The sequence below is a fragment of the Rhea pennata genome, chromosome 2, assembly GCF_028389875.1.
Source record: "Rhea pennata isolate bPtePen1 chromosome 2, bPtePen1.pri, whole genome shotgun sequence".
Classification (NCBI taxonomy): Eukaryota; Metazoa; Chordata; class Aves; order Rheiformes; family Rheidae; genus Rhea; species Rhea pennata.
In genome coordinates, this window is record NC_084664.1 from 42630890 (window position 1) to 42655984 (window position 25095).

Consider the following 25095-nt stretch of genomic DNA (forward strand, 5'->3'; position numbering starts at 1 on the left):
ATGTTTTTATCTTCCCGGCAGGGAAACTAAAGAAGATTTTGACCATTTAGAAAGTAGCAGAAGTTTTGACATGAAGAACCTCCATGTGTTACTGTAAAGTACAATCTGATTTGAACAGCATGAATGGTATTGAGATTATTACAAGTTTCAGGGGACTAACAGAAATACCAACTGCAGCAATCAAGACCCCTCACGGACACCTGCTCAGGGACTTAATTTTGCTCTAATGGGCTATTACCAAGGCTTCTCTAACAAACTCCCTCTTCCTCCCCCAAATCAATTCTGGATCAATACAGGCACACATGCCCTGTATAGTGCCTTCTGTTCTTGGGACAGGATTAAAAAACTCGTTAGTTTTATGATAGCTTGGTTAAAGATGGAAATTAAAAAAAAAAGAGAGAGAGAGAGAAAAGATGCACATGTCCTACACTGTTTATATTTATTCTGCCTAACAAAGTCAGCACTTGCAGAGGTTTGACAGAAGGAACGCAACTTTTTATTGATTATCACAGTAATAACGGCTGCAAAGACGACGAAAGAACCTTGCTCAGTCTCTGTGAATGATCAATTAAACGCCAGCTCAAGCAACTGCTTCCAACAAAACTCTCTGCTAATTTTAAGTGAAACTAAGGTGGTAGAAAACAGGAGCAGACAAGTAATTTTTTAAAATAACCCTGTATTCTTTCAACAAAACAAGTCAAAAACTGTAAGCAGAACATTAAATGTATCAGATGTCTGAATACTGAAATAACTCATTTAAAGCTCTGCCCTAAGCACAGTAATTATCATTTAAGATCACTCCAAATTATGAAATATATATTCCTTCACAGAGTTTGCAACAGCAGGTCTCTATCTTCTTTAAGTTAATCCTGTGTAGCACTTTTTTATCAAAATGACACATGGGAAAAGTCTACGAAGAGTTACAAGTTTATTGGTTAAAATGCAGTAGTATAAAATTAGCCTAAAAAAGACTTTAGAATGCTACAAAATACAAAAATGCACATTATGCTCTACTACATTTAGTCTACAACTTAATCATATTCTCTATAGCTTCCTAGAGCAGGACTAGTTTTCTAATATTTCCTTTATTATGAAGTACTGTTCAAAGTATAAAATCAAGATACTTTCTACTGAACACTTAGTTTTATTGCATCAGGTGCTAATTAACATTTCCTGCACAAAGGAAAACATTTCAGTTTTCCATGTTATTAATATGATTAAACAGGCTACTTGTGACCACAAAGCCACTTTAAAAATAGTAAATAGTGTCGCTCTCTTTCTAGCTAGTTAAATCAGAATCATTTTGTTTCTGAATAGCTTCATACTATAAATTTGGTCTTAATAGAAAAAGGAAATTATATTGGTACAACAGACTCTGTATTTTTGTTCTTTACGTAAGTGACTCTAAAGGAATACACCTTTACGGAGAATATATACTCTACATGCACCAGTTTGCTTGTCTGACTTCAGAACAAGTAACACTGACAACATTTTCAAGCGGTTGTTAGCATTTTAGGCTCTTTTTGAGAAGTGATACCTGCATTGCTTACTTGAAAGCAGAGGAAGAAATTCTGAAAACAAACAACGATTTAATTCTAAGGGACCAGATACTACACTCTAATTAGCTCTCACAAACATAGCGATTAGATCAACTTTCTGGATGCAGAGAAGCCTTTACTGCATAGATGTTTTCTTGAATGTCATTTTTTGCTCTGCATAATCAGAAATGACACAGTTTTCATTTAAAAGAGAGTAACTCTATTAAACATAATTATTTTCGCATACATAATTGCAGTTCTATTTCCAAAATATTTGCCTGAGACTGAGTTACTGAGTAAAGAGAATTCACATTTAGTGATAATGAGGACTCACACAAATTGTTTGTACGTAAGTAGAAAACACAGATGAAAAGCTGAAGAATACCTACTGACGACATTTCAGAAGAGAAACTTTCTTATCTAGATGTACAGCAAACGAACTTAATAGCCACACAAAGCAGAAAACAAGCAATATATTTTCAAATGTCTTTTACGGATTAAGAAAAAGTGCTTGGAAATCCTCATCGTTCACAGAAAACCTTACAATCACCTAGCAACCTATGTTACTGCTGCTTTCAATTTTGAACAGGCAGCCTTCACATTCAAAGATGTATCTGAGCCAACTGATGCAACTGTAAGTTTAAAGCAAAACAAAAACAAAAACATAGATTTTTTTTTTGGTATTTAAATAAATTGCCCCTACCTTTCTTCTGAGAGTACGATGGCGACTGCACTTGAGAAAAAGTAGGTTTTTCTTCGGTGAAATATTCAGGTTGGTTGTACTGATTCAGGGCCATGTCCATGTCAGAGTACTCGCTTTTAAACACGTTTCCAGGGTAACTACAGGTATAAGGCTGATTCACCGCCCAGGCCTGTTCCATATATATGTTGTTACTGTGCAGGACCTGAGCATCACAACTGCTGTAACCCTGATTATCTTCGATATATGTGCAATACTCAGTGGACTGCATGTAGCAATTGCTCCCAGCAGCTGGGTGCACTTCATATATTTCTTGCATACAGTAGTTCATTTTGTTACCCTATCTCGGCTCCTACTTTACGCGCGCGCACACACACACACACACACATGCACACACAGGCAGGCATACACATGGAACGGGAAAGGAGCAATGAATATACAACACCAACGAAGTCGACTGCAAAACAGCCCGTTTCACTTCGGAGCAGCACCTGATGTGCTAAAATCCTATTTATATCGGGATGGCTTGTGAACTCCCCTGCCAGTCAAACATATTGGGAAGCAGATTTATGACAGTCAAAGGTCTTAATCTGTTTCTGTAAGTTAATTCCAAGGGAAGATGGCAGGTAGGTAGCAATGGCCACCAGACAAAGGAGCGGCGTCCCGACAACCCTCCTGTTCCACCGTTTGTCTGCAATAATCGTTTTATAAACCATTTCCAGCCTTTTGCAATATGATTAGAAAATGATTACTAAGGCGAGGACACAGTTATGTCACTGTAGTTGTCAACTTAAGTGTGAAGCATTATAAAGACTGCTTAAGAACTCCCAGAGGGGATACGCTGAAAATCCTAAAATCAATAATCCTGTTTTTCAGCATTAAACCATAGAAAATCCAATAGCGCTGTCTTGATGACCCAAACAGTAGTCTAGTTTTACAAAATTTGGCAACTTAATCTGTCATCAGCTTTATTGATTTTGTTTTACAGAATTACATGCATGAATCTCCCCAGTCTTCCACACATACACAATCCTCTCTATTGCCTCTTAATGCATTTACGGGAAAGCAGCTTTTTTAAACTTCAGCGATTTGGGAAGATAATTTCTATTTAGTTCAACAGGTGGGAAACTTCAAAATAATTTGATTTAATCAGCAAAAAGGACTCTGCTTAAATGTAATCAATAAGCTAATTGTCTTACTATTTTGTTTCATGATCTTTTATCTTTCATAAATAAAGTACTTTCAGAAAAGTATTTTTGCAACAACAATCTGAGCACAGTAAGGAGGTTTTCTTGCTTAGTTTGGTTCACATATAAGCTATGTACCTTTCAATGCCATACGATTTTTGTAATTGCTTAACACACCCCAAACATTAACATGGTTCATATATCATGTTTGACCACCCATTCTTTTTTTTTTCCAAAAGGATTTTTTAGTATTATACTAGCTGCCTTTCTTTTTTTTTACTAGCTGACGTATGTTTTCTTTGCAGTACAGTATAAATATGATAAAACTCTTGTGAAATCAGTAACAAGATGGTATCACTCTTTAAAGTCTGTTCTTCTTATTGGAAAGCAGACTTATTGATGTAATCTAAATTTTGTTCTTTCACTAATTTTAAACAATACATATAATTGCCAAAATTACCTGTATGCTCGCCCCTTTTTGTCTACGCTTTTAAGGATACCTCTAGCAACCTAGCTGAACAAAACTCAAACGGTCTTCTAAAGTCTTTGAAACACGTAAGAATCAGCATTGAACATGTACGTATTTCTCACCAGCTGGTATTACTGAATGTTTCAAACTATTTTAAAGAGTCCCAAAATAAGTGCTCTCCCTTTTTTCCAATGCACAACTATAACTAACATTTTTAAATAATGAGCACTGACAGTTAGTACGTAACACATAGGTTAAGAGTTATCAGGGTAACTGCTTTGAGGATCAGAAGAAGCTGTATTTTACTCTTAGATTATTTTTATTTTGTTTTCCTAACTATAAAAGAAGTATCTTTAAAACACACTCTTATTAACTTGCCTCACAAAATAATAATGCATTTTTAAGTCAAAATGATCTCTGTTGAGATCAGTTCTAGTGAAGTCAATGAAGTTACTTCCAGAACGAACTTACTGTGGTAACACTCATCATTTAAAGTAACAACTTACTCCATTAAGAGCAGTAGGTATTTACTGAAATCCCAGAGGTAAAACACAAATGAACCTTCATTCTCAGTTCTGTTTTTACCAGAGATCTTACTCAACCAATAGCATTGTGAAATATATTGTGATAAAGCACATATTAAAAGTTAATTTTCATTTTAGTTCAAGTCTATGATCTAGATTTTCGAAACAGCGGTTTGGTCTGAGATAAAAAGCATGTCTTAGGCAAGATCTGATTTTTCAAGAACAGATGCTCAGCACTTCATAAAAATCATGCCCATGTCTCAAGGTAACTGTTCACTTATTGAGAACCTTTATAAGTATGGCAATTTGCTTGTGCACTACCTTTTTATCAGTTACATTTATTCATATATGCAGAGAAAAAAAGCCTGCTTTATTTTCCAAGAGAATAAAAACCCAACTATAAAAAAACCCAACAAACTAACAACACGTCAGAAAGTATTGACAAATATTTGCCAGAAATGCTTTAGAAAAAAAAAAAAGTGCATTCTCTGTTTAAGATTGATAAGTTTGCAAATATTTTAAATTAATGTTACACTTTATCACTTATGCTCACCTCTGTGAAAGTAACATTTGAACCTAAGAAACTTTGCAATGCTTGTTTACACAGAACCCCCCAAATCCTACCTGTTTATGTGACTGGTCGGTAATACTGTAGTACATACAAATGCAATACCTACAAAACTGTAACCTGCTGATTTTAATTCTCCAAACTCCCCAGAAAGAAAACATGCTACATGTGCAGTATGTGGAATTTCCATTTACTACCAAACGATCTCCACCGCAGCTAACAGGAATTTATGTGAGATCTTGCATAAAGGTGAGGCTGTATTTTACAGGTTAGCAGAGCAGAACACCCACATACTTTTACCAGGAGGTGGTCTCCTCCAAGAAACCTGTCTTTCAGATCACAATTGCCTGGCACATTACAGTTTTTATTTTGTTTAAGAACCTTTTTTATTGAAGAATAAAAAGGAACACATGACCTTCGGGCAAAATAGCTAGTTTAGTCTACATCAGTCTCCAGGGTGACACCAGTGCTGGAGAGGCAACTGCGAGCAATGAGAGGACTCTAAATTCACCGTGGTAGATGCATCCTGGGGTCAATTTTGGAGAAGGTTGATGCAGTACATGACAAAGACATGACATTGCCTATTTGATGAAGAATATCTTGTAAGCTGCTCTCCCCAATGAACAGGCTGCTCTCTAGAGTGAGGGCTTGAAACGAGAGCGGACCCCAACTTTGCAGGAGGCCACGTCTATTGGCTATAGCCCTTCTCCGCGCAGCACTGAGCCACCCCAGAAAGTGCTTAGCCGCTTCGAGCACGGGGTGCTAAGCACCGCCCAAAACAGCTTTTGGGAACCGAGCGGGAAATTTTCAGCAGATCTTTTCTCCCCTTGTGGATTTGCTTTGCCAGATGAAGCAAAATTTCTAAGAATTTTCCATGCTCTGGTTCTTTTTCCCATTTATTTTATTTACTTTCATTATCCAAGAACTAAACAGAATTGAGGATGTTCATAGACACAGCAGTCACCACCAGCATGGCACCAGCAGAGATGATATCATGATAAGGGATTGCCTGTGAATTTTTTCCAGTTCTAAGATCAATTCCTCAAAAACTGTTTGTTTCCAATGCTATGTCAATAATGCTTAGAAATATGTTATATATGCTACTTTTCTCCAAATTGCTGTAATGTTACAAGGAAATTAAATTACAGGAAACTGGGGAGAATGAGAAAGTAAAGTGGATGAGAGCCTTTTCTGACAAAAAATGAATGATAAACACTGCCAGGGAATGAGGTTTCCTCATCTGTAATGTACCAACATCAAAAGAGGTTTATAGCACTGCAGATTGTTGTTCCCTTGGAAACAAATCAGTTCAAAAACACTGCAAAGATTTAACATCATTATTAAAACTGAAATAATCCAAGCACATTTTTAGTGGATCTCTCAAGAGTCCAATCCTGCAGGTCCCTTTCCTGTAAATTAAACCATCTGGTAAAAGACAGTCAGATGAGGTCTTTACCTGAAGTCCAAAACTGGACTAGAAAATAATATACATAATTTTTGTTTCAATCTTGTATTCTGACTTGAATATTGGAGTCTTTGAATCATGCCACGTTGAGCTTTCATTGCTTTCAGCACCACAGTATCACATTTGAAATTTCAGTGGTTCACAAGTACCTGCCTATGCTAACACGTAGAAATGAATCCCTGCAAAATAGAACTTCAGTTGTGGACAAACAGGCCGGTGATAAAACAGAAACTTTTGATATGAAGGCAGAAGGGGATCCAAAGGCTGCATCCTTCACTGCGGTTCCAGTATATTGTTTTATAAGAACAGAGGTATTTGCTAAACATGAGTTCTGAGCTCCCCCCAAAGATTTTGAAATACCCACTTCAGTGTAGATCAGCAGTGAGTGCAACAGAACTGCAGTCAGGCCATGAATGCTTGAAACTAGACTTCTGCAGGGAGACTGCTTTCTAACAGCACCTACACCTCTTTCCGGACTCATGTTTTAAAATCTCCAGTTAAACTTTTGACTGAAAACAACCTAATACCCCACAAAGTTGCACTTCTCCTGTGACTTGATTAAAAAAAAGAATTAACCAACAGAGATTTTTTAAAAAAGCAGCATTCCTATTTGGACGATCCTCTCGACACAATATCCCCAACAACCTGGTTCACTGACACACCTGAAAGTAGTGTTACTCTGCACAATCTACCCCTGCTGTGTCTACCTGCTCCTTGTGCAACTGTGCAAATGCTATATTACCCAGAAGAGTTACATTCTCCTAACTGTTCCTAAATTGTGCACCTCTGGTCTGTGGCATTGGTTATGGCAATGTTGCAGACAAGGCATTCTACCACGTTCTGCTTTTAAAAGGTGCTGCAATATCAATTTGTGGGAGATATTACAGAGTATTCAGATTACACAGGGCAGAGTGAAGTTCCTGAAGGACTAAACGGAAGGATTTTATGCTGATTGTGTTTATGCATATAGACGGTGAAAATACTACAGCGCTTGGTCAAAAACATTTTTGCACATTTGAACATGCAGTTGCAAGGATTAAACCTACCTTTCTAAATTCTAGCAATTGTGTACACTCGTATTTTTACATGTTACAAAATAATTGTTATTTTTCCTATTTATAGTTTCTTTTTCTTTACAAGTATTCTGTCTGCCACTTCTCACGAAAGCTACGGGGAAAAACATTATTAGATCACTGATCTTCAAGAAGAACGCAAATCTGCATTTTCATAACTCAGACCACATAATATGCCAAGCATTCCAGATAGTCCATATCTCTTGGCATTATAAAGACAAAACACTGAAAACTGTAACAGCTTCTGAGCAGAGTACTAATGTAGCTTTTGCAATAGACATCGTTTATCAAATACAGCTACCTCCATGTCCATATGATATAATGAGTTACCATCTCCTGTCAGTGTATATATTTGCATTACCTTATTCATTTACTTTATACCCTGCAATCAAAACAGACTCAAAAAGATCCTTCCAAAATAATCCAATGAATCATGCAAAAACCTGTTTGTGGAATCTAGATACCAGCTTATCACACCAGTTCTGACCCTCAGGGATAGCACACTGTTTATAGATTAAACTAAGAAAGAAAAGTCAACTAAGAAAGAAATTTCAAAATGACATCAAACATGTGTAAGAACAAAAAAATGATCTCTATGTAATATTCATCTTATTTTGAAAAACTCCATTTGCAATTCTACTCCAGTAAAGTTACAATAGCATTTGACACACTGTGCAGTATTTCTTAGTGGAATCAAAGACATTAAAAATTGGCATTTTGTCTACAATATGTTTATTATAGCAAGTGCTACAGATGAGAAAAAAAAGCTGAAGTTTTCTGTCGTAAAATCAATTCTTTGGGTTTGAAACAGATGCAGCAGACATCAGACTAGCTGCCTCTCGTGTAAACCTGAGGAAGGTCTTGTTTACACAACAGTGTGCTGCTTTTCTCAGCAGAGGAGAGTGGGTCCCTTTTCTAAAACTGCTTCTCCCGCAAAGCCTGCAGTACCTTGGTTATGACTTGGTTCCACTAAATCGGTACGTGACTCATAAAATGCCAGCGAGATGTGCCTTTTATTTAAACACTTCAGACTCGTTAGTCTGTTTGGATAACAAAGAATGTCATAGTTTATATTTAAATGTTCAGATTCACTACAAACCCAGCCCTCCTTTATAATATTTGACACCTTGAATAAATTTGGTTTACAGGGAACGGAGTTTGCTCTTTCATGAGCGTGAATCTTCCAGGGTTTTATCGTGCCTTTTTCTTTCACTATTTCCTATCTTTCACAACATATGTAGGTAGTAGTGTTTTGTCAGAAAGAATTTGTTCCTTGAGGTTTGCCAACAAACTGGCTAACAAATCCTTGAACCGTGTTTGAGAACTTTTAAGACCATCTCTGAACAAATATTGGCAAGCACGATTAGAGACCTGTGACCCAGACAACCCAATTTGTTAAGTCCCCCCATATCTCGTAATTGGAAGACCCTGTTAGCAGACAGCTGTTAATTAGACGACTTGTCTCAAGAAAGTAACTGCCAACACTGAAAATATCTACCTTTTCCAAGTCACCCCCTCCCCGAACCCCACACGAGAACCTCAAGGTAAAAAGTCCCATTTGTTCAAAAACAAAACCGAGCCGAAAGCTAACGTGGCTTGACACAACCTGATTAACAGACTCTTGGGTGGAACTGTCTGGACAGCCCTTGTAAGACGTTAAAGCGATCAACACCTGACATCTGTTAGCAAAGAGGCACTCTGAGGTAAAGAGCAACTAAAGCTAAAGAAATCAGGTACTTAGACCAGTTTAACTTTTTCGTGAGGTGATATCCTTCCTGACACTGTAATCTTTCTTCCTGGAGTGATGCAAGACTTTTAAGTAAAAGAAAACAACTTGTAGTCCCTCCCTCCCAATATGCAGTATTTATTTTTGAGAGGCAAAGAACTATGAGGAACTATTTATCCCAGTTTCAAAAGAAATAAAAATGACTTCAACACTAAGCTTGTGCTAATGCCTAAGCAACTGTGACTCTTAAAAGGAATTTTTTCAATGCTACTCTGACAGGAGTGACAAAAAAAAGCTACTAGAAAGAAAATTCTCCTGACTGCTGAGGTAAAGAATATTCAGAACAAAAAGCTCCATTTGTGTGTGTTCTACAGAGGCACTTACCAAGGCTTTGAGGGCCAATTAATAATAACTAAGAATAAAGGCAAAACAACAGGTGAGAGAGGAGCTTCTTGAATATACTAAAAGAATTCTTTATTCTTGTCTTTGTGTTTTTAGTATATCAAGGATATTCTTCATTAAAGAAGTCCAGGTTCAAAGGCAAGGATTTTTGATGAGCTTATCAAGACCATAAAATATCTACAGGAATGGAAATGGTTTTGTGCTATATATCACACTTAAAACCCTATTAAATGCTTATCACATTGTCATCAGAACTTTTAAAAAGCTATTAACTTACACAAACAGAAATGCTAAAAATCACAATTAATCCTGCTGTAAAAAAACAAAACCAAAAAAAATGTAACAAGAAAATATCCCCCATAATAATGCTTTTACTAGAGGCCAAAACTCTCACCATAAACACAGATAAAATGGCCTTCCCCCCCCCCCAGCATAATTATTTGTTATGCTTTGTATAATAATGCTGGTTACCTTTACATTTTTTTTCTTCTGTCTGGTATTCCTGGGCACTTGACACGACTTGAAAGTTTGCTTTTGTATGGCCTGGCTGTAAAATTGTGCTTGTCCAAGCTGAAGCGCGTAGACATCGTGAAAGCTGCTGTCTGCTCCTCGCGATATCCTCATTTTTGGAACGTCTTTTCCAACACAAACGGTTTTCTCCTACGCCCACTACATTCCACTTCTGATTTCTGTCAGGCAGGTGGATCAGTCTGTCCCAGGACAGGAGACCACTTTCTGGAGGTTTGGCAAATACTGCAGGGTTACAAACTGTTGGCATTGCCAAAATCTTGCTCAGGTGTGGTGTTTTGGAAAGCAAGTGGTTCCCCAGTTGTCCTGGTGCTGTGGTATTCCCATGCATCTCCGCACTGGTACGATGCCGAGCCTTTCAGCCATGCCCATTCAGCAGCCATAGTTTCCCTTTGGCACCATTACATATAAAATTTCCCCATCTCTGAAGCCTGAACAAGTAGGCAGCTTTATGTGGACAAGTTAACGCTAGATGTAACTTTCCCAACACCACAACTAGCACATGGCCCCTGGAGGAAGTTACCACCAATTTATTGCCTTGCTCATATGATCACTTGAGGTCTTGTAGGTCGAGGCTGGTCGTGAACAATTTTCAGATACTTAAAACACAAAACATCAAGGATTCAGCCTTGTTTGACTTTGCTCTTATCGTAGGCTGACCTGAGGGACACTCTGTTACCTAAGTGTGACATTCTTATGTGGGCATACTTAGCTGTCGCGCTTGTGATACCTCCTGCCTTTCTCTAGTGGTGCTCACAGGGCAGTATTGGAGACACACATTTTATCACAGGAGTCTGGACATTCAGGTCCTCTGTCGATAACACCGCTCATGTAGCATAATTTGATCTAAATAGTCAAAAAGCTTAGGTAAATTTGTTTATTTATTTATACAGAAGACACTGAAATACCACCAGCTGATAAATCCGTAAAGCTAAATATAGCCCATTTTCTATTCTTGGGGCAGAAAAAATTATGCTATTGAAATGCCACTTCACAGATGATATTCCACATTTAAAGAAATTATTTTATTTTAGATTATATGCATCCAAATTCAAATAAAAAATTGCTTTATAACATTCATGCAGAAAAATGTCAAATTCCAGTTATTTGATGACTGATATTCACTGTGGTTTAAATCAGTGTAAGATTCTGCTATTTTTGAGGGACCTAAGAGTAAATTTTACATAAATTTCACTTAGTAAAGTCATTGATATTCATATTAGCAAATAAATGCATACCAAGTCAGCAATTTCCTGATTGTTTAAAAATAAGTGTGGAATTCAGTTACCAGAACTATCACACTATTGCCAGTTTTAAAAGTTTTGTCTCAAAACTTCCATTAAGTGGAACATTGCTAATACAGGACATATGCTGAAGATTTAATGATGGTCAGTATTAATACTGTAATTGTATATTAATCTCTGTTCACATATATAGTTTTCCTAAATACCATGTTTAATTTCAAATGTAAATCCAAACTTTTGTTTCTGCTGGTAGTTTAAGCTCACCTGTGCTTGAAATCTAAGGTCCATTCTTTCGACCTTCTGTATTTCAGGTGTACATAAATAACATGAATTTGAATAAGAAACTATCTGGCAACACAGCTTTCGCTGCATAAGACAGCTGAGATCATGAAAAAAATTGTTCTTGCCTCCTGACTTCTGGCTCTATAGAGCTGATATAGTTCAAACTTGTTTTTAGTAGTAAGATTAAAAAATGACTTTAAATGTGGTAATATGCCAAGAGAATATCATCTGTAGGAGGATAGCCAGATTTAAAGGAGAATAGTGAAAGCAAACCAGGAAACACTACGAATTTTTTTAAAAAAGGAAAATTAAAGAAATAGAAAATATTCTGTTTTTCTTATTTGAACACTTTTAGATATTGTAGACTTCAAAGTAAGTTTAAGCTTTGAGGGAAAGACTGGATAGCTCTGGTAAGACCCTCTAGGAGCTGCATGGAACTCCCCTGCGAAATCCAAACCGAACCTGGCCATCTCCGTCTGCTTGCCATGGACAGGAACCACACTGCAACCCAGCCCTCCCAGGCTTTCTATAACCTCAGGTTACATACCCTTCAGCTACTTTCACTTCCTAGTTATCCCCCTGCATGGATAATATATTTATGGATAATATATTTATATAAATTTGGGGTCCAAGTATGTGCAACATGTATATATACACACACACATATATATATAAACACACAACACATATATATATACACACACACACACACATATATAGGCATTTCTATGCTTCTCTCATAAATACAGCTATTTTATGCCTTGTCAGTTCCTTGAAAAGACCACTGACCCCACATATGCCTCTACTCTGTGAAAAAAAAAATCTCGGTTACATAATTTACTCAGTTCTTGCTTTTCGTCCTGGAAATGAGATCAGTGATTCATAACCCAGACTATTCAGGCTTGTTAAGGATAAATTTCTACATCTTTTCACCAACTTTATCTTTGATATTAAAGAATATCTTTGCTGTCTTTTTAGTCTATATCTGGAGGACTTGTTTTACCTTTGATTTAATTCAAAAACACACAGTCACACACAATGGTAAAACTTATGTTTCCTAAAGATTAAGAGAGATTGTCACAAAATGCATACAGATTTTTACATGTAGCAAGGAATTCTAAAACTCTCTTTAATTCAAAAAAGAAAATGAAAACATATTTTCCTATTTCTGTTTGAAAAGCATCTCAGGGATTTTTTAATATGATTAAGGGCACATTTAAACTATGAGAATAACCTGTTGCTATTACAGTTTCTATCCCTTGGAATTTGCCCAGGCAGTGCTGCACAACAGCTATCCCAAGGTCAAGCAGCTTTAGCTTTCCTTTCCTTTTAGTCCTCTTTGAAATTTGTCTCACTACTTTGATCTCTATCTTAGCTGCAGTTTATTTCATTTTGCAAGCTTCCACTTTACTCCATAAATTCTCCTAAGTCTGCAGAGACACTGCATTTAAATTTTGCTAGATGAAGAGTAAGTATTAAGGCACTACCACTTTTGGTAGTCTCCCTTTCCTGTATGTCTCTGCTGTAGCACACGTGTATCCTAAATTACCATTCACCTTGTAAAGATGTTAAATTACAGTTTCACTACAGGATGACATTATTTATTCTACTCCTTTTCTTTCAACAGATCTTGCAAAACATTTTTTGCAACAGAGATCACAGTTTAAATCTTTTAAATCTGCACATCTGCATCTGTTTTTTTTTTTTGGTTTTATCTTTGATGAAGGATGATAATTTAATTTTGTATGAGCTCCCTAATTCTGAGAAGTCTCTCTCTAGCTACTCTTGAAATGGCCATAACCAAGGGTGAAAGCAGGACCGCCTCCTGGGTGAACCATGAAGAGGGACTAATAAGAAGGGCCTAGCGCTTTTTCTCGTCAACCTAAGTAAAGGAATCATCAAGTAATTTCAGAGATATTTAAGCAGCATCTTGTGGCGATAACTGACATCTGAGCAGCCAACATTTTGAAAGACTTTCTGGGGTTCCCATCAGAGTGTCTCTAATGGCAAGGCTGCTTTAGAGAAGCAGCAAAGTTGAAGCAACGAAGGGCCAGTTGAGCTAACCTAAAAGGACAGGCAAGGAAAAATCCTCAGAAATTGTTCATCACAGGGCAAGCTAGGACTCCTCATGGGTGAATGTGAGGGACGGCCTGTCCTCAGAGATGTACTGTTATCTGAGCAGCAGTACGCAAACGCCTGCAAAAGCAGTGGAATAATTCATTCATTTCCATCTCAAACAGTTACACGCATTTCCTTCCGCTTCTCTATCTGCCAACTGTGATAGAGGAGATAGGAAAAGCCTCTCCCTTCTGCAGCACATTTCGAGAGCAGCGAGTCCTAGCTGCCAGGAGGACAGGGCTCTTACTGCACAAGCTGTGCAGCTATCCCCAACTTTGACTCCAACGAAAATTCAGGGTGCACAGGGGAATGCTGAGAAGAGCATTGGAGAAAATGTCCGTTCAACGTACTCACCTTAGCCTAGGCTGAAGGCACCTAGAGGCACTGAATTACATCCAGCCTGATGTACCCTGAGAGCTACACTCATCTGTCCTACCTCCAGGATCTGGCTTGGCACAGACAAGAGTGGCAATTGTATTACCGTCCTATTATTATTACTTTCTACAGTGCTGGCTCCAGTTTGCCAGCTAGCTGCATCGGCAGTGAAAGCTGTGGTATCACAGGAAATCAGGCTTCCCGCTCCGCAGAGTCTACGCCGCTGGCACATTTTTGCAAAGTGCAAACATTTATTTCTTTTTCACCTTCAGCAACAGGCTCTTTAGCCCTGAGGCAACAGGTAAATCACCAGTTCTGGGATGCCACAGGATTGTCACTTTCACATTTACAAAGACATTTCCTCTCAACAAACATTTGTTCCAAAACTGCTCACAGCCTCCAAGAATTTTGGCTTGCAATGGATCAAAATAACAGCCGTAGATGAATATATTAGCAGTCTTTGAATTGTCACTAACTGACTTGACTGGAAAACAAAAGACTGAGAAAAGTGACTTTATTTATACCTTTACCTCTTCTAATATTTGAAATTTACTGCAAACTGAGTAGCAAGTGCAACAGCATTTTTAATTTTTTTTAAACACTGAAGTATACAAGCATCTAAGGACATTGAAGTGGGTTGGTTTCTAAGAGATCAGCTAAGGCAAATGCAATCAGGATTATGACTGAGGAGTGCACAGTAGGTTGATCTAGCAGGCCAGCTTTGTATGGACCCAGTCCAACAACACTAGATGATTTTTACTTAATGACTTAATATATATATTAAAAAAGCTGCAATTAAAGGACACTTCCTAGCCAGCAAAATTAAAACCTGAGTCCTGTTTTGTACAAGCATTTCAGAGTATGCAAAATAACTATCAGTACAAGCGAGTTACATGTGTGTTTATGCTTGGAATGATAAAACTATCTGTGCCAGACGAGGCTAAGGTTACACTTCTCATTAGTGTTGCAGTTCAGAGCATTTTCTTTTCTTTCCTTTGTTTTGCTGCTGCTTTTCTTTTCTCCTGTCCTCCTCTTCCCTTTTCCCTCTTCCCTTTCCTCCTCCGTTTTCTCCAGAATAGCACCATTATATTTTCTTTTTCTTCTTCATCAAACATGGAAGCATTTTCCAATGGAGTTTCCTCACTTTTAAACCAGGCTTGTGTTTTGCTTCAATAGGGAAGAGGATGGAGCATGGATGAATGGAGCTAATACAGGCTGGCCAGATACTTATTTACAGATATCCAAACCATGCTTTCATATAATGTGCTAAATAAAACCTTTGGGAACATGTAATTTATATCCTCAGGATTTAAAATGTAAAAGTAACAGGTGCTATATGACAATGGTGCGCAACAAGAGACAAAGGACTCAAATGAGAATGTGGAATTAGTGTTGTCTACTGAAACCACCATGTCATTTCTGGTATTTCAGATAGATGTGTGTGTTCACGCTTGTGGAAGTAAACAGCGCCAGATTATTTAACTCAGGACAGGAAAATCTCCCTTTAATTGTGGCAATACTACAAAATGTTTAAATATTACATTTTAGAATATAGTTTTAAATAAACTGAAGTATATTTCAATGTATTCAAAAAATATTTCAGACAAAGCATAAATCATTATGAAAAATGGTGCACAGATATTAAAGATAAAGGGTTCTTAATGCATAAAAAATATAATATTAACAAATCTGCACTATACAGCGCAATAGCTTTATATTGGTTCTTGCTGATGAGTTCTTCAGTATGAACTATTGCAATTTCTTTTTAAAAACACATCATATTTCTATTAACTATCAAGAATCTGTGCTTGACATTGCTCAAGTTTCCAAATATAAGAAAAAAAAATTAATCGGGAAAGAAATATCTAGAGAAATATGACAGCTCATCTGCAAGGTAACCAGTGGCAAAACAAACTAAGTGATAAGGCAAAGTATTATTGATTACTAGATCAAAATTTCATAAAAAAGATCTTAAAAGTACATAAATTATAGGGTATCCATTTGGGAAACAAAGTTGCCCTTCAAAGAACAGCCATAGTTTTTGTAAAAGGTCTTGATTCTCAGATCAGTTTGGGTGGTCTTTCCTTCACATTGGAGCTTCAAACTCTGCCCATTGAGGAAGGGATAGTGTATCTGGCCACCATTTACTAAGAGCAAATCCTGGGTATATGTGCACTTAATTGGAGCTCATTATTTTTTTTCAAGATGACGAAATAATTTAAGCTATTTTTGTTCTAGAATTGCTCACAGAAATCCTGTATCTTGAAAAAGGAATACCAAAAAATCCTGTTCAAGAACGGAGGCTTGAGCAACGGTCAGGTAAAAAAGAGATACTAAAATTAGTAGTCTGGACAAAGATAGAATGAGTTTGTGAAAGTCAAAAAACAGCTACATTTGACATTTACCCAAATAACACAATCAAAGACATTTTATGAAAGACTAGCTACAATGTGAGAGAAGGATTTTTTAGAAACTGTGATAAATTGAAGCTTGCTGCAGCCTTAAAATAAATGGTTTTCAAGTTACTGATGCACAAAGCAAATCTGAAAGTTCAGCATTCATATTTTGAAGCCTAATTTCTTTAAACATTTCTGTAAATCTTTCCCTTCTTTTATGATCAAATCAGTAGCACATCTGATGCTTTTGAAGAACAAGAGAAATGCATTTAAGGAGTGGAAAATATATTTTATTTACATGGAAATAACGAGAAAATGCTGGATTGGATAGTACCATTCCCATAGCTCATTGTCAGCTTCCATCAGCACCAGAAATTAGAGTCCTCTCTCTATAGGATTATATGCGAAGGACAAGAAGTGTGAGCTCATTGCTCTGAAGTATCAGAAGAACGGGGCAGTGGTCTGTAGCCAGGCTTAGGAAGAATATAAAATGGCAGTGTGCAGGTCTGCGGGTAAGCTCGGCAAGGGAAAGTGTTTTGTTTCATAGGCTGGGGGAGAAAACTTAGGAAAAACACAGGGACATTTGGGTTTTTTCGGATAACTATTTTTACATTTTTTTTCATGCAAATTTAACAAGTATGAGTTATATTAACAGCACTGCACTCTCACGCTAACCTGTGGCAGCAGTAAAACACAGACAGTGTTATACAGTCTAAGAATGGAACTCAAAATTTCTAACACTTAACAATCTGCTGCCATCAGAAGTTTTATTTCAGAAGGACAAGTTCCAAAAAGCATCATCTTCGGTTTTCAAACCTAATTTTAAAAAAGGTGATTCTTCCACTATAATTTCCCTAAGGTTTCCTTCCCAGTAAGAAAAAACATTATAGAAATGGACTAAATATACTGGTTGTTAATTGAAAGCAATGGAAAGGGAAAAAATACGAACACTAACAGAATGAAACATACTTAAGAAAATGGCTACCAGATGCTGCAAAAATAATAATAAAAAAAAAAACATGTCTGTTTGCTCCATTCACAGTGAAATCTAACCAGATACTATTTCTTTGAAAAATGTGTGCATCTTTCCTGGAAAATCCAGCAGGTATTCCTGAGCTGTAAGTACAAAACTCAAACACCTTCAGGTTTCTTCCAAAGAGGAATGATTTCAGAGAACCCTTTTTTTTCGTGAAGTGAAAGAAAATCCCAACATGTTATTAGAAAATTGTATAAAACATTGAAACACTACAAAATGTTATACAGACTACTTGCCTTTGGAAACTTTTGTATTTTTTTGGCAATTCTTAAAATCACATAAAACATTAAAGTTTGAAATAAAAAAGTTAGAACTAAACCAGAATGTCTGTAACCTAGAACTTACTAAGTGTGATATTTTTAACTGCATATTCAGAAATATGCTTCTAAGTAATAAGAGCCATCATGGAGTGATTCATAGCTTCATGCAAAAACATCCCACAATATAAATCTTGTTAACCTTTTGAAAATCCCCAAAAGCTCATTACAAAGCTGCTGAATCCTGGCATAACAAAACCTTATATTAAAGTATTTACTGTTCTTCTAAAAAGTCTATTACTTAAAAGAAACAATACATTTGAGTTAATGGGATTTTATCCTGGTCTGTTGGACAAGAAGTGTGGGACAGTTTGCGCTACAGTGCAAACAGTGCTACAGTACTGACAGTGATGAATGTTAAATTAAATTATCCCAGGAAAATCATCATAGAAATTTAGGAGAAATCATTTCTCATCTGATGTTACACAATAAACTATTTTCCATCTGAACTAATGGCATATTTACAGGTTAATGAGCATTACAATGAAAAGACTCAAAAAGAGATCCTCTTTTATCCTACTCTATTACTTTTCCCAGTTGTTAGAAATTACATGCTAGCCCCTTGGAAATACTGTTTTTCAAATGCATTTGTTTGTATAAAAGCTAATTAATTTTCTTCTCCAAATGAGTTACAAGAAATACTGCATATTAAATTCTACTTACTGAAAATATGCATTTATGACATTTAAATTATATTCCTTAAAGTAAGCACTTAATTTTATTATAATTCCTATCTTGATCTATCTTTACAGTCACTATCAAATAGAATAGTGTGAATATTTGAGTGTAAAAGTACAATGTTGGGGTCGATTATGAAACCAAAACACATTCAGGGTAAAATCCTGGCCTCACTGAAGTGCAGGAGTTGCTCTGGATTTTGCTGACACCATTATTCTATATTCTGTTTTCATCGACCACGAAGGTGACATTATTGAGATCTATGATATTCTGCAAATATTATTTATTTTCTGAAATTTTAGAACCCATTCTTGAATTTCATCTCCAGTTCTCAGTCCAGTAAGTGAAGTGAGATGGAGATTTGTCTCAGGGCTTGTCCAGTGTCTTGGAATAAACTGACACTCAGAAGCCTTCCACGGTAGATTAGCACCAGTGAATGATGGCGCTACAGCCAGAAGCTTCACTACAGTATTTAAACAGTAAGAGTTTTGTAATAAGCTATGCTGTATATTTATTTTTATTTCTTTAAAAGTACTGTATCATCTCAATGGGAAAACATTACTTCCCAACTTTTTGAGTTTCCTATTCTGTTGTACAAACATACGGCAGACAGACTTGTACATACTACTGAAATAGGTCTAATTTTTAAAATGCTTATAAGCTTTTTTCCAGGACTCTATGCACTGCAACTTCTGGTGCCAACTGTAAAGCTGACGATGGACTATGGGAATGCTACTGTCCAACAGAGCATTTTCTAGGTACTTCCATGTACATAAAATATATTTCACACTCCCTAAATGCATTTCTCTTGTTGTTTTTTAAAAGCATCAGATTTACTACCGAGCTGACCATAAAAGAAGGGAAATATTGAAAGCAATTAGGCTTCAAAATAGAAAAACTTTGTGTGTGTAATCAGTAGCCTGAGAACTATTTACTTTTGGCTGTACCAACCTTATGAGAACAGAATGTGTCTGTCTCAACTGCAAGACATGTATTATGCCCAGCTCTTCCCTCCTGAATCATCAAGTTATCTGAAAGTTTGGTCATCATCTGAGTTGCGTGTACATCAAAGAGGTTAGGCAAGCCTGGACATTTATGATTAGCATGGTTGCAAAAGTAATATTGATGAGCACAGAGATGACAAAACCTGTAAGTCCACCTTTTCACTTGTCAGTTACTAATGCCCATCACGTACACAACATTAGGTGTTCATTAGTCCCATAGGCATTTCTGTGTGAACTTTATTTTGACTGCATTCTAGGAAAAAGTGATGCCAGTTTGGACTTCGTTAATATTTTTCTTTGCGTTTACTTTTTTGCATAAAAATATTGTACCTCATGCATTTATTTCACTTTTTATTATTAAATGTATGCATTTATAAATAAGGATTTTTACTTTTCTGAAATCTTTCTACTTTACCTGAATTGGATACAGAAAAGTTTGAAGTTCCCAATATCATTTTGGAAATTTTGAATTCTTATTAAATTTTGAATTCTTATTAAAGCTATAAGCATATACACTCACAGATGTATGCTATAAAACAATCATGCATGTTTTTGAAGTTGAGATGTCAAAACACTCAAAATATTTCTCCTGTGGCAACTGTAAAATGTAGTAAAGTCTAGCTTTACTACCCCCAGGCCAAACTGTACAACCTTCATACAGACAAAACTCTTTTAGATTGCACTAGAAACTGAAGGCTTTGGGCAGTGTCTACAGAAGAAAAATTCCTATTGCAATAAAAATGTAACATATGAACAGAGAAATGACTTACCAAAAAATCAGTATAATACAGCCTATTATTTTAGGCAACTGGGTTTGTTTTGGATGAGATTCTGCTCTCATATTCCAGTGACTCAGTAACAAAATGTAAGTTTTTATTTTCATTCATTAGGAACGGAGTCCTATCTGGCTCTGCACTGTGGTAATTACACAGCCAGAAGTTTGAAAGATTTTTCTGTCATCCATGTTTCTTTTTGCATTCATGCTCATGTAGACAATTTCATCCCTATAATGGGAAACAAAAACTATAAACTGTTTCTAATAGAAAGTCCTGAACATCTTCAGCTGCACCAACACTTTCTTCCACAATGAACACAATGAACATTCTTTTTTTTTTTTTTTTTTTTTTTTGCCCGGCAATTTTTTCCTTTGCACGTACATGTTCTGCCCACTCCTTTCTAAAGAAATACTGAAAATGCAGGCCCTTCCAATTAGGCTTTGTCTCCACTGAGCTCACCAGAGCTGCCCTGCGAGGGGAAGGCCATGTGGACAGGTCTGGCCAGCGCGTTATGGCGGGATTTCCGTAATACTACCCCTCCATGGGGAGCTACAACTTGTACAGGTTAGGTGAGGGTAAAGCGGGTATACTGCATTTTAAACCCCATCACTTGCCATCATGCAGCATAAGCAACTGAACACCCCCCCCAAAACTATAGCAAATTTAAGACCCATAATAAAAGGTCAAAAACCAAAACTGTGACATGAGATCGAACACAGCACATGAACGAGCTGGAGAGACGGAGAATTATATGTCAATGACACAATTTCTTCCAAAAACAGGTATTTGTTTAATTACATTATCATGCCAAGAATGACTACAGAAGAATGCAAAAGCTTTCCAGCATACCCTGCCTATCCTAGCCTCAGGATACAAATTCCCTCCCAGTTCTGAGGTGGCGGTGATGCTAATCCCAAGCCTGACACACTGATCAAGGACAAGGTAACTTAATTTAACCACAGCCTTTGTGCCCTTTGCTCCCATCTTACACTCATCTGTGCCCAAAGTCTGCTTCAAAGAATGGCAAAGAAGTCATAAGAATACTCAAATGACCTACCTTTGCATGGAAATCAAAAACATTCAAACAATATATTGTATTATTAAAGCATGTATTTAAATAATATTCTGGTTTTCCTCCATACGTTCATTAAATGTTATTCTCCACCTTACATCCAGAACCCCAGAAGCAAAACTGCAGCTTTGTTGGTGGATACAGCTTTTAATCTTTGCTGGCCGATGCCAGACAGTGGGATGGGAGCCCTCTAGGGTAGGAGAAAGGATATTTGAATGCCCAGACAGTAAAAATAAACTGTCCCTTGGGCATAACACCAGGAATTGAGGCTTGTTTGTTATGACTTTCCCTATATAACACATGTTGCATTTTACAAATGTTTCAACAGCTAAATGCCATTGACAAAGAGTATCAGCAGAACAGTTCTTTCTCTTAAGTGATTTGATGAATATTGAAACTATTGCAGAAGTCTGAAATTCTCTGATTTTCTATATGACCTCCGCATAACAACCAAATCTTTGTGGACATCCTGTTCTTGGACTAGTCTGTTTATCTTTTTGACACAGCTAATTCATGTATAGCCTTCCAATACTTTACAACTGAAAGGGATATGGTTGTAAATAGGACCTAAAATGGTTAAGCATCGTTTTAACTCTGGATCTTCAGCCTACCTACAGACCCGGTCAATTATTACCTGCAGAGTGCTTAGTAATCAATATAAAGTGAATCTGACTGTCTCACTTTGAACCTCAGGGAATATGTCCATGTTACAAAATAACTTCTGCCAACCTAGTCAGCAGAAACTGTCACTGTACTGGCAGTTCTAGCAGGAAAGGTTGAAGATGAAGTGTGCATTTAGAATAAAATACAGCACTGTTGCTGAAGGAAACCCAATGAGGATAGGAGTTTCACGGGAAAAATGTAAGGCAAGATTACTGCATGCCTTCTATCTATGTACTCTGGGTAAAGGGAAGTTTTCAGTTCCCAGAACCAGTGAAATCAGAACTTTTTAAAAGCACTATTTTGCAGTAAATTTTGAATAATAAACATTCCAAAAAAGCAAGAAATATTGTAGAGGTGCTCTTAGGAAATATGATTACCTGACATACTGCTAGGAGTTATGGATAAGTAATCATTCTTGTTCTTCTATCACCAATGTCACCTGCCAAGAAAAAGAAAAAAAAAACACTCCATGTAATACATCCATAAATACAAATAAATACAAATATGTATAACAATTACGTTGATAATATAATTTTTAAACAGGATGAAAGGTTTTGGATCCTGAATACCAAATTCCATGCTGATGGCACAACACATTAGATTAAATTCAATGCACCTTGTTGCATTGCATGGAGTGATGAACGCAAGCTACATCCAAAACCTGGTGGACTGGCGGATCTGTGGATACTAGGGCTTTGGAGGCAAGGTCAAAAAGAACGAGCTTGTAGAGCCGACAGCTGCTGATGTGGAAAAAAATGCTTCTGCCCACTTCATGGAACACTTTCCCTTGATTTTCTGTAAAAGTTCCTTTAGGTCTAATATGTAACTTCAGGAACAAATGCTTTTTTATCTCACTGTTTCTAATGACACATGCGCATTATTCTCAGGTTCGTTAAGAAAAGAGGATTCAGAGGAATTAAAAATCCTCTGCCTACAGTTATACTGATTCTTCAATCATTTGAAGCACATAAGTCTATAATTTTTCTCATTTGTTTAGCGAAATGATTTATATGGACTTATAATGCAACTTCTGAACAAAGGCACCTTCCATTTTGTTAAAGGAGTAACAGTAGCTGTGAGGAACTGCACTTGGTATCCTGAAGTCATGGTTTTAGTATTATTTGGATTGTCTCCCTCTTTTCAGATGTACATTCATACATACTGATATACTGATTATACTCCTTCTTGATTAGCAGCAAATACTGAAGCCCTTCAGGGTCACTTTGTGTCGGGGAGAAAACCACTGGCACCAGTCATAGCATCTTTGTTCTGCACTGTCTTTATTTATATTAGCCATACCACTTTTCAACCAGGGTACCACAAGCAACACGCCCTCTTTCTGGGATCTTATTCTCCCCAGAATGCTTCCCAGCTTGATCCTGCTTCTCTCTCTGGTTTAAACTTAGACAACCCAAATTAAATAGAGACAATCCTACAGATACTATTCCAAAATAGAGAAAAGATCTCATTAGAATTTTTAAAATAAGAAGCTCTGGGCCTAAAATTGACCTCCTAATGGTAGTGTAAAACTGGCATGAGATCAGAATCAAGCTCTTCTGATTTTCAGGAAATACCCATCTTTTAATGTTAACAGGTGAATGACTTTTTATAGGGGAAATAAACTCTCTCCTACATTGTCCTAATCAACGTTTTATGTTCATGAACCATGTTTTGATCTTTGTTTAGTTCGTTCTGCACACTCAGCAACACAACCAACTTCGTATTTCCACTTAATTGCTGTTCCTTTACACTGGCTTCTTGTCCTTGAAATATCTTCCATCAACAGCAGGCTAAAAGGACATCAAGCGCATCTGCTCTATTTAGGCACAGGCTATGAAACCAGAATTAGAAAGCAGGTGAGTTAGAGCAGACACATGCACCATATAATTAATGTATCTGGGGCGCACTCTCGCAATTTCACCTAAGCTCACCAGCCAACTCGGTCACCGCGTTAGCAAAGCAGAGCAAATCCTGCTGGGGGGAAACAAACCTGAGTTTCCCTCGCGTAGGCAAACACGTGCCCATACACCTCTCGCTTTATCGCTGCTCTCCAAAGGCGAGGGCACGGTCGCACTGAAAGGTTTGGGCAGAAACCCAGCGTCAAACTGGGCAGCTTCATCCGCGGCGCCGCGCAGCGCCGCGCAGCGCCGCGCAGCGCCGCGCAGCGCCGCGGCGCCCCCTGGCGGCGACGGGCGGCGCCGCCGGAGCCCGCAGGCGGCCGAGGGCGGAGCGGTTCCCCAGCTCCTCCAGGCCTTTGGCTCTGGTTTAACCCCGAGGAGGAAAATCACAGCCCTTCGCATCACCCCTGGCTGACCAGCTAGTTGAACAGCAGGATTATTTTTTTTTCCATGCAAATTTAGATCTTCTGCATTAACAACTCTATTATCTTCACTATAATTTATGCTGTATCTTTTTTTTTTTTTTTTTTTTTTTTTACCATTTTATGCCTCATTACACTAACTTGGCTAATCTGGTAAATCTTTAAACTAAATTAATTGCTACTGCAATTAATATTCAAAATTGCTTCATGATTCAAAAAAAAAAAAAAAAACCAAACCTACATCTCCAAACCCCTTAATGTTTACTGTAATTGTAAAGCAAGTGCGAAGTAAAATCAAATGGAAGTTTTATAGCAGGAACTGGTAAAATATCCTTCAGCTTACATGTCTGAGTGTGCTTTTTTATCTCTTTGTCTTTCCTCCCAAGCAATTTACCCGGGACTCTGGTTTTTCTCAGAAAACAGAACTTCTGCTTAAACTCTTAGGAGAAAAGCCGATACTCTGCTTCATGTTTGCTGTGCACAAACAGCACAACAGAAACAACAACTTTTGTCTTTTGCACCCGACACCTTGCGGTACTCCATACTCTTTTACAGTTTGTCAATTAAAAGATTAAAGAGGATACAAACGTAGATCAGGTCACCAACTTAAATCAGAATCTGACCCATCCTACCA

The 25095-nt window shown here is 37.2% G+C and overlaps 1 protein-coding gene across 1 annotated transcript in view; it reads right to left on the bottom strand.

The window, feature by feature from the left end:
* THRB (thyroid hormone receptor beta) overlaps positions 1-10563 on the bottom strand; it is a 37507-nt gene extending 26944 nt beyond the window's left edge. The window contains 2 exon segments of the mRNA XM_062569328.1: positions 10124-10512; positions 10514-10563. Coding sequence (XP_062425312.1) covers positions 10124-10512; positions 10514-10563 — 439 coding nt within the window.
* Between the last annotated feature and the right edge of the window lie 14532 nt (positions 10564-25095).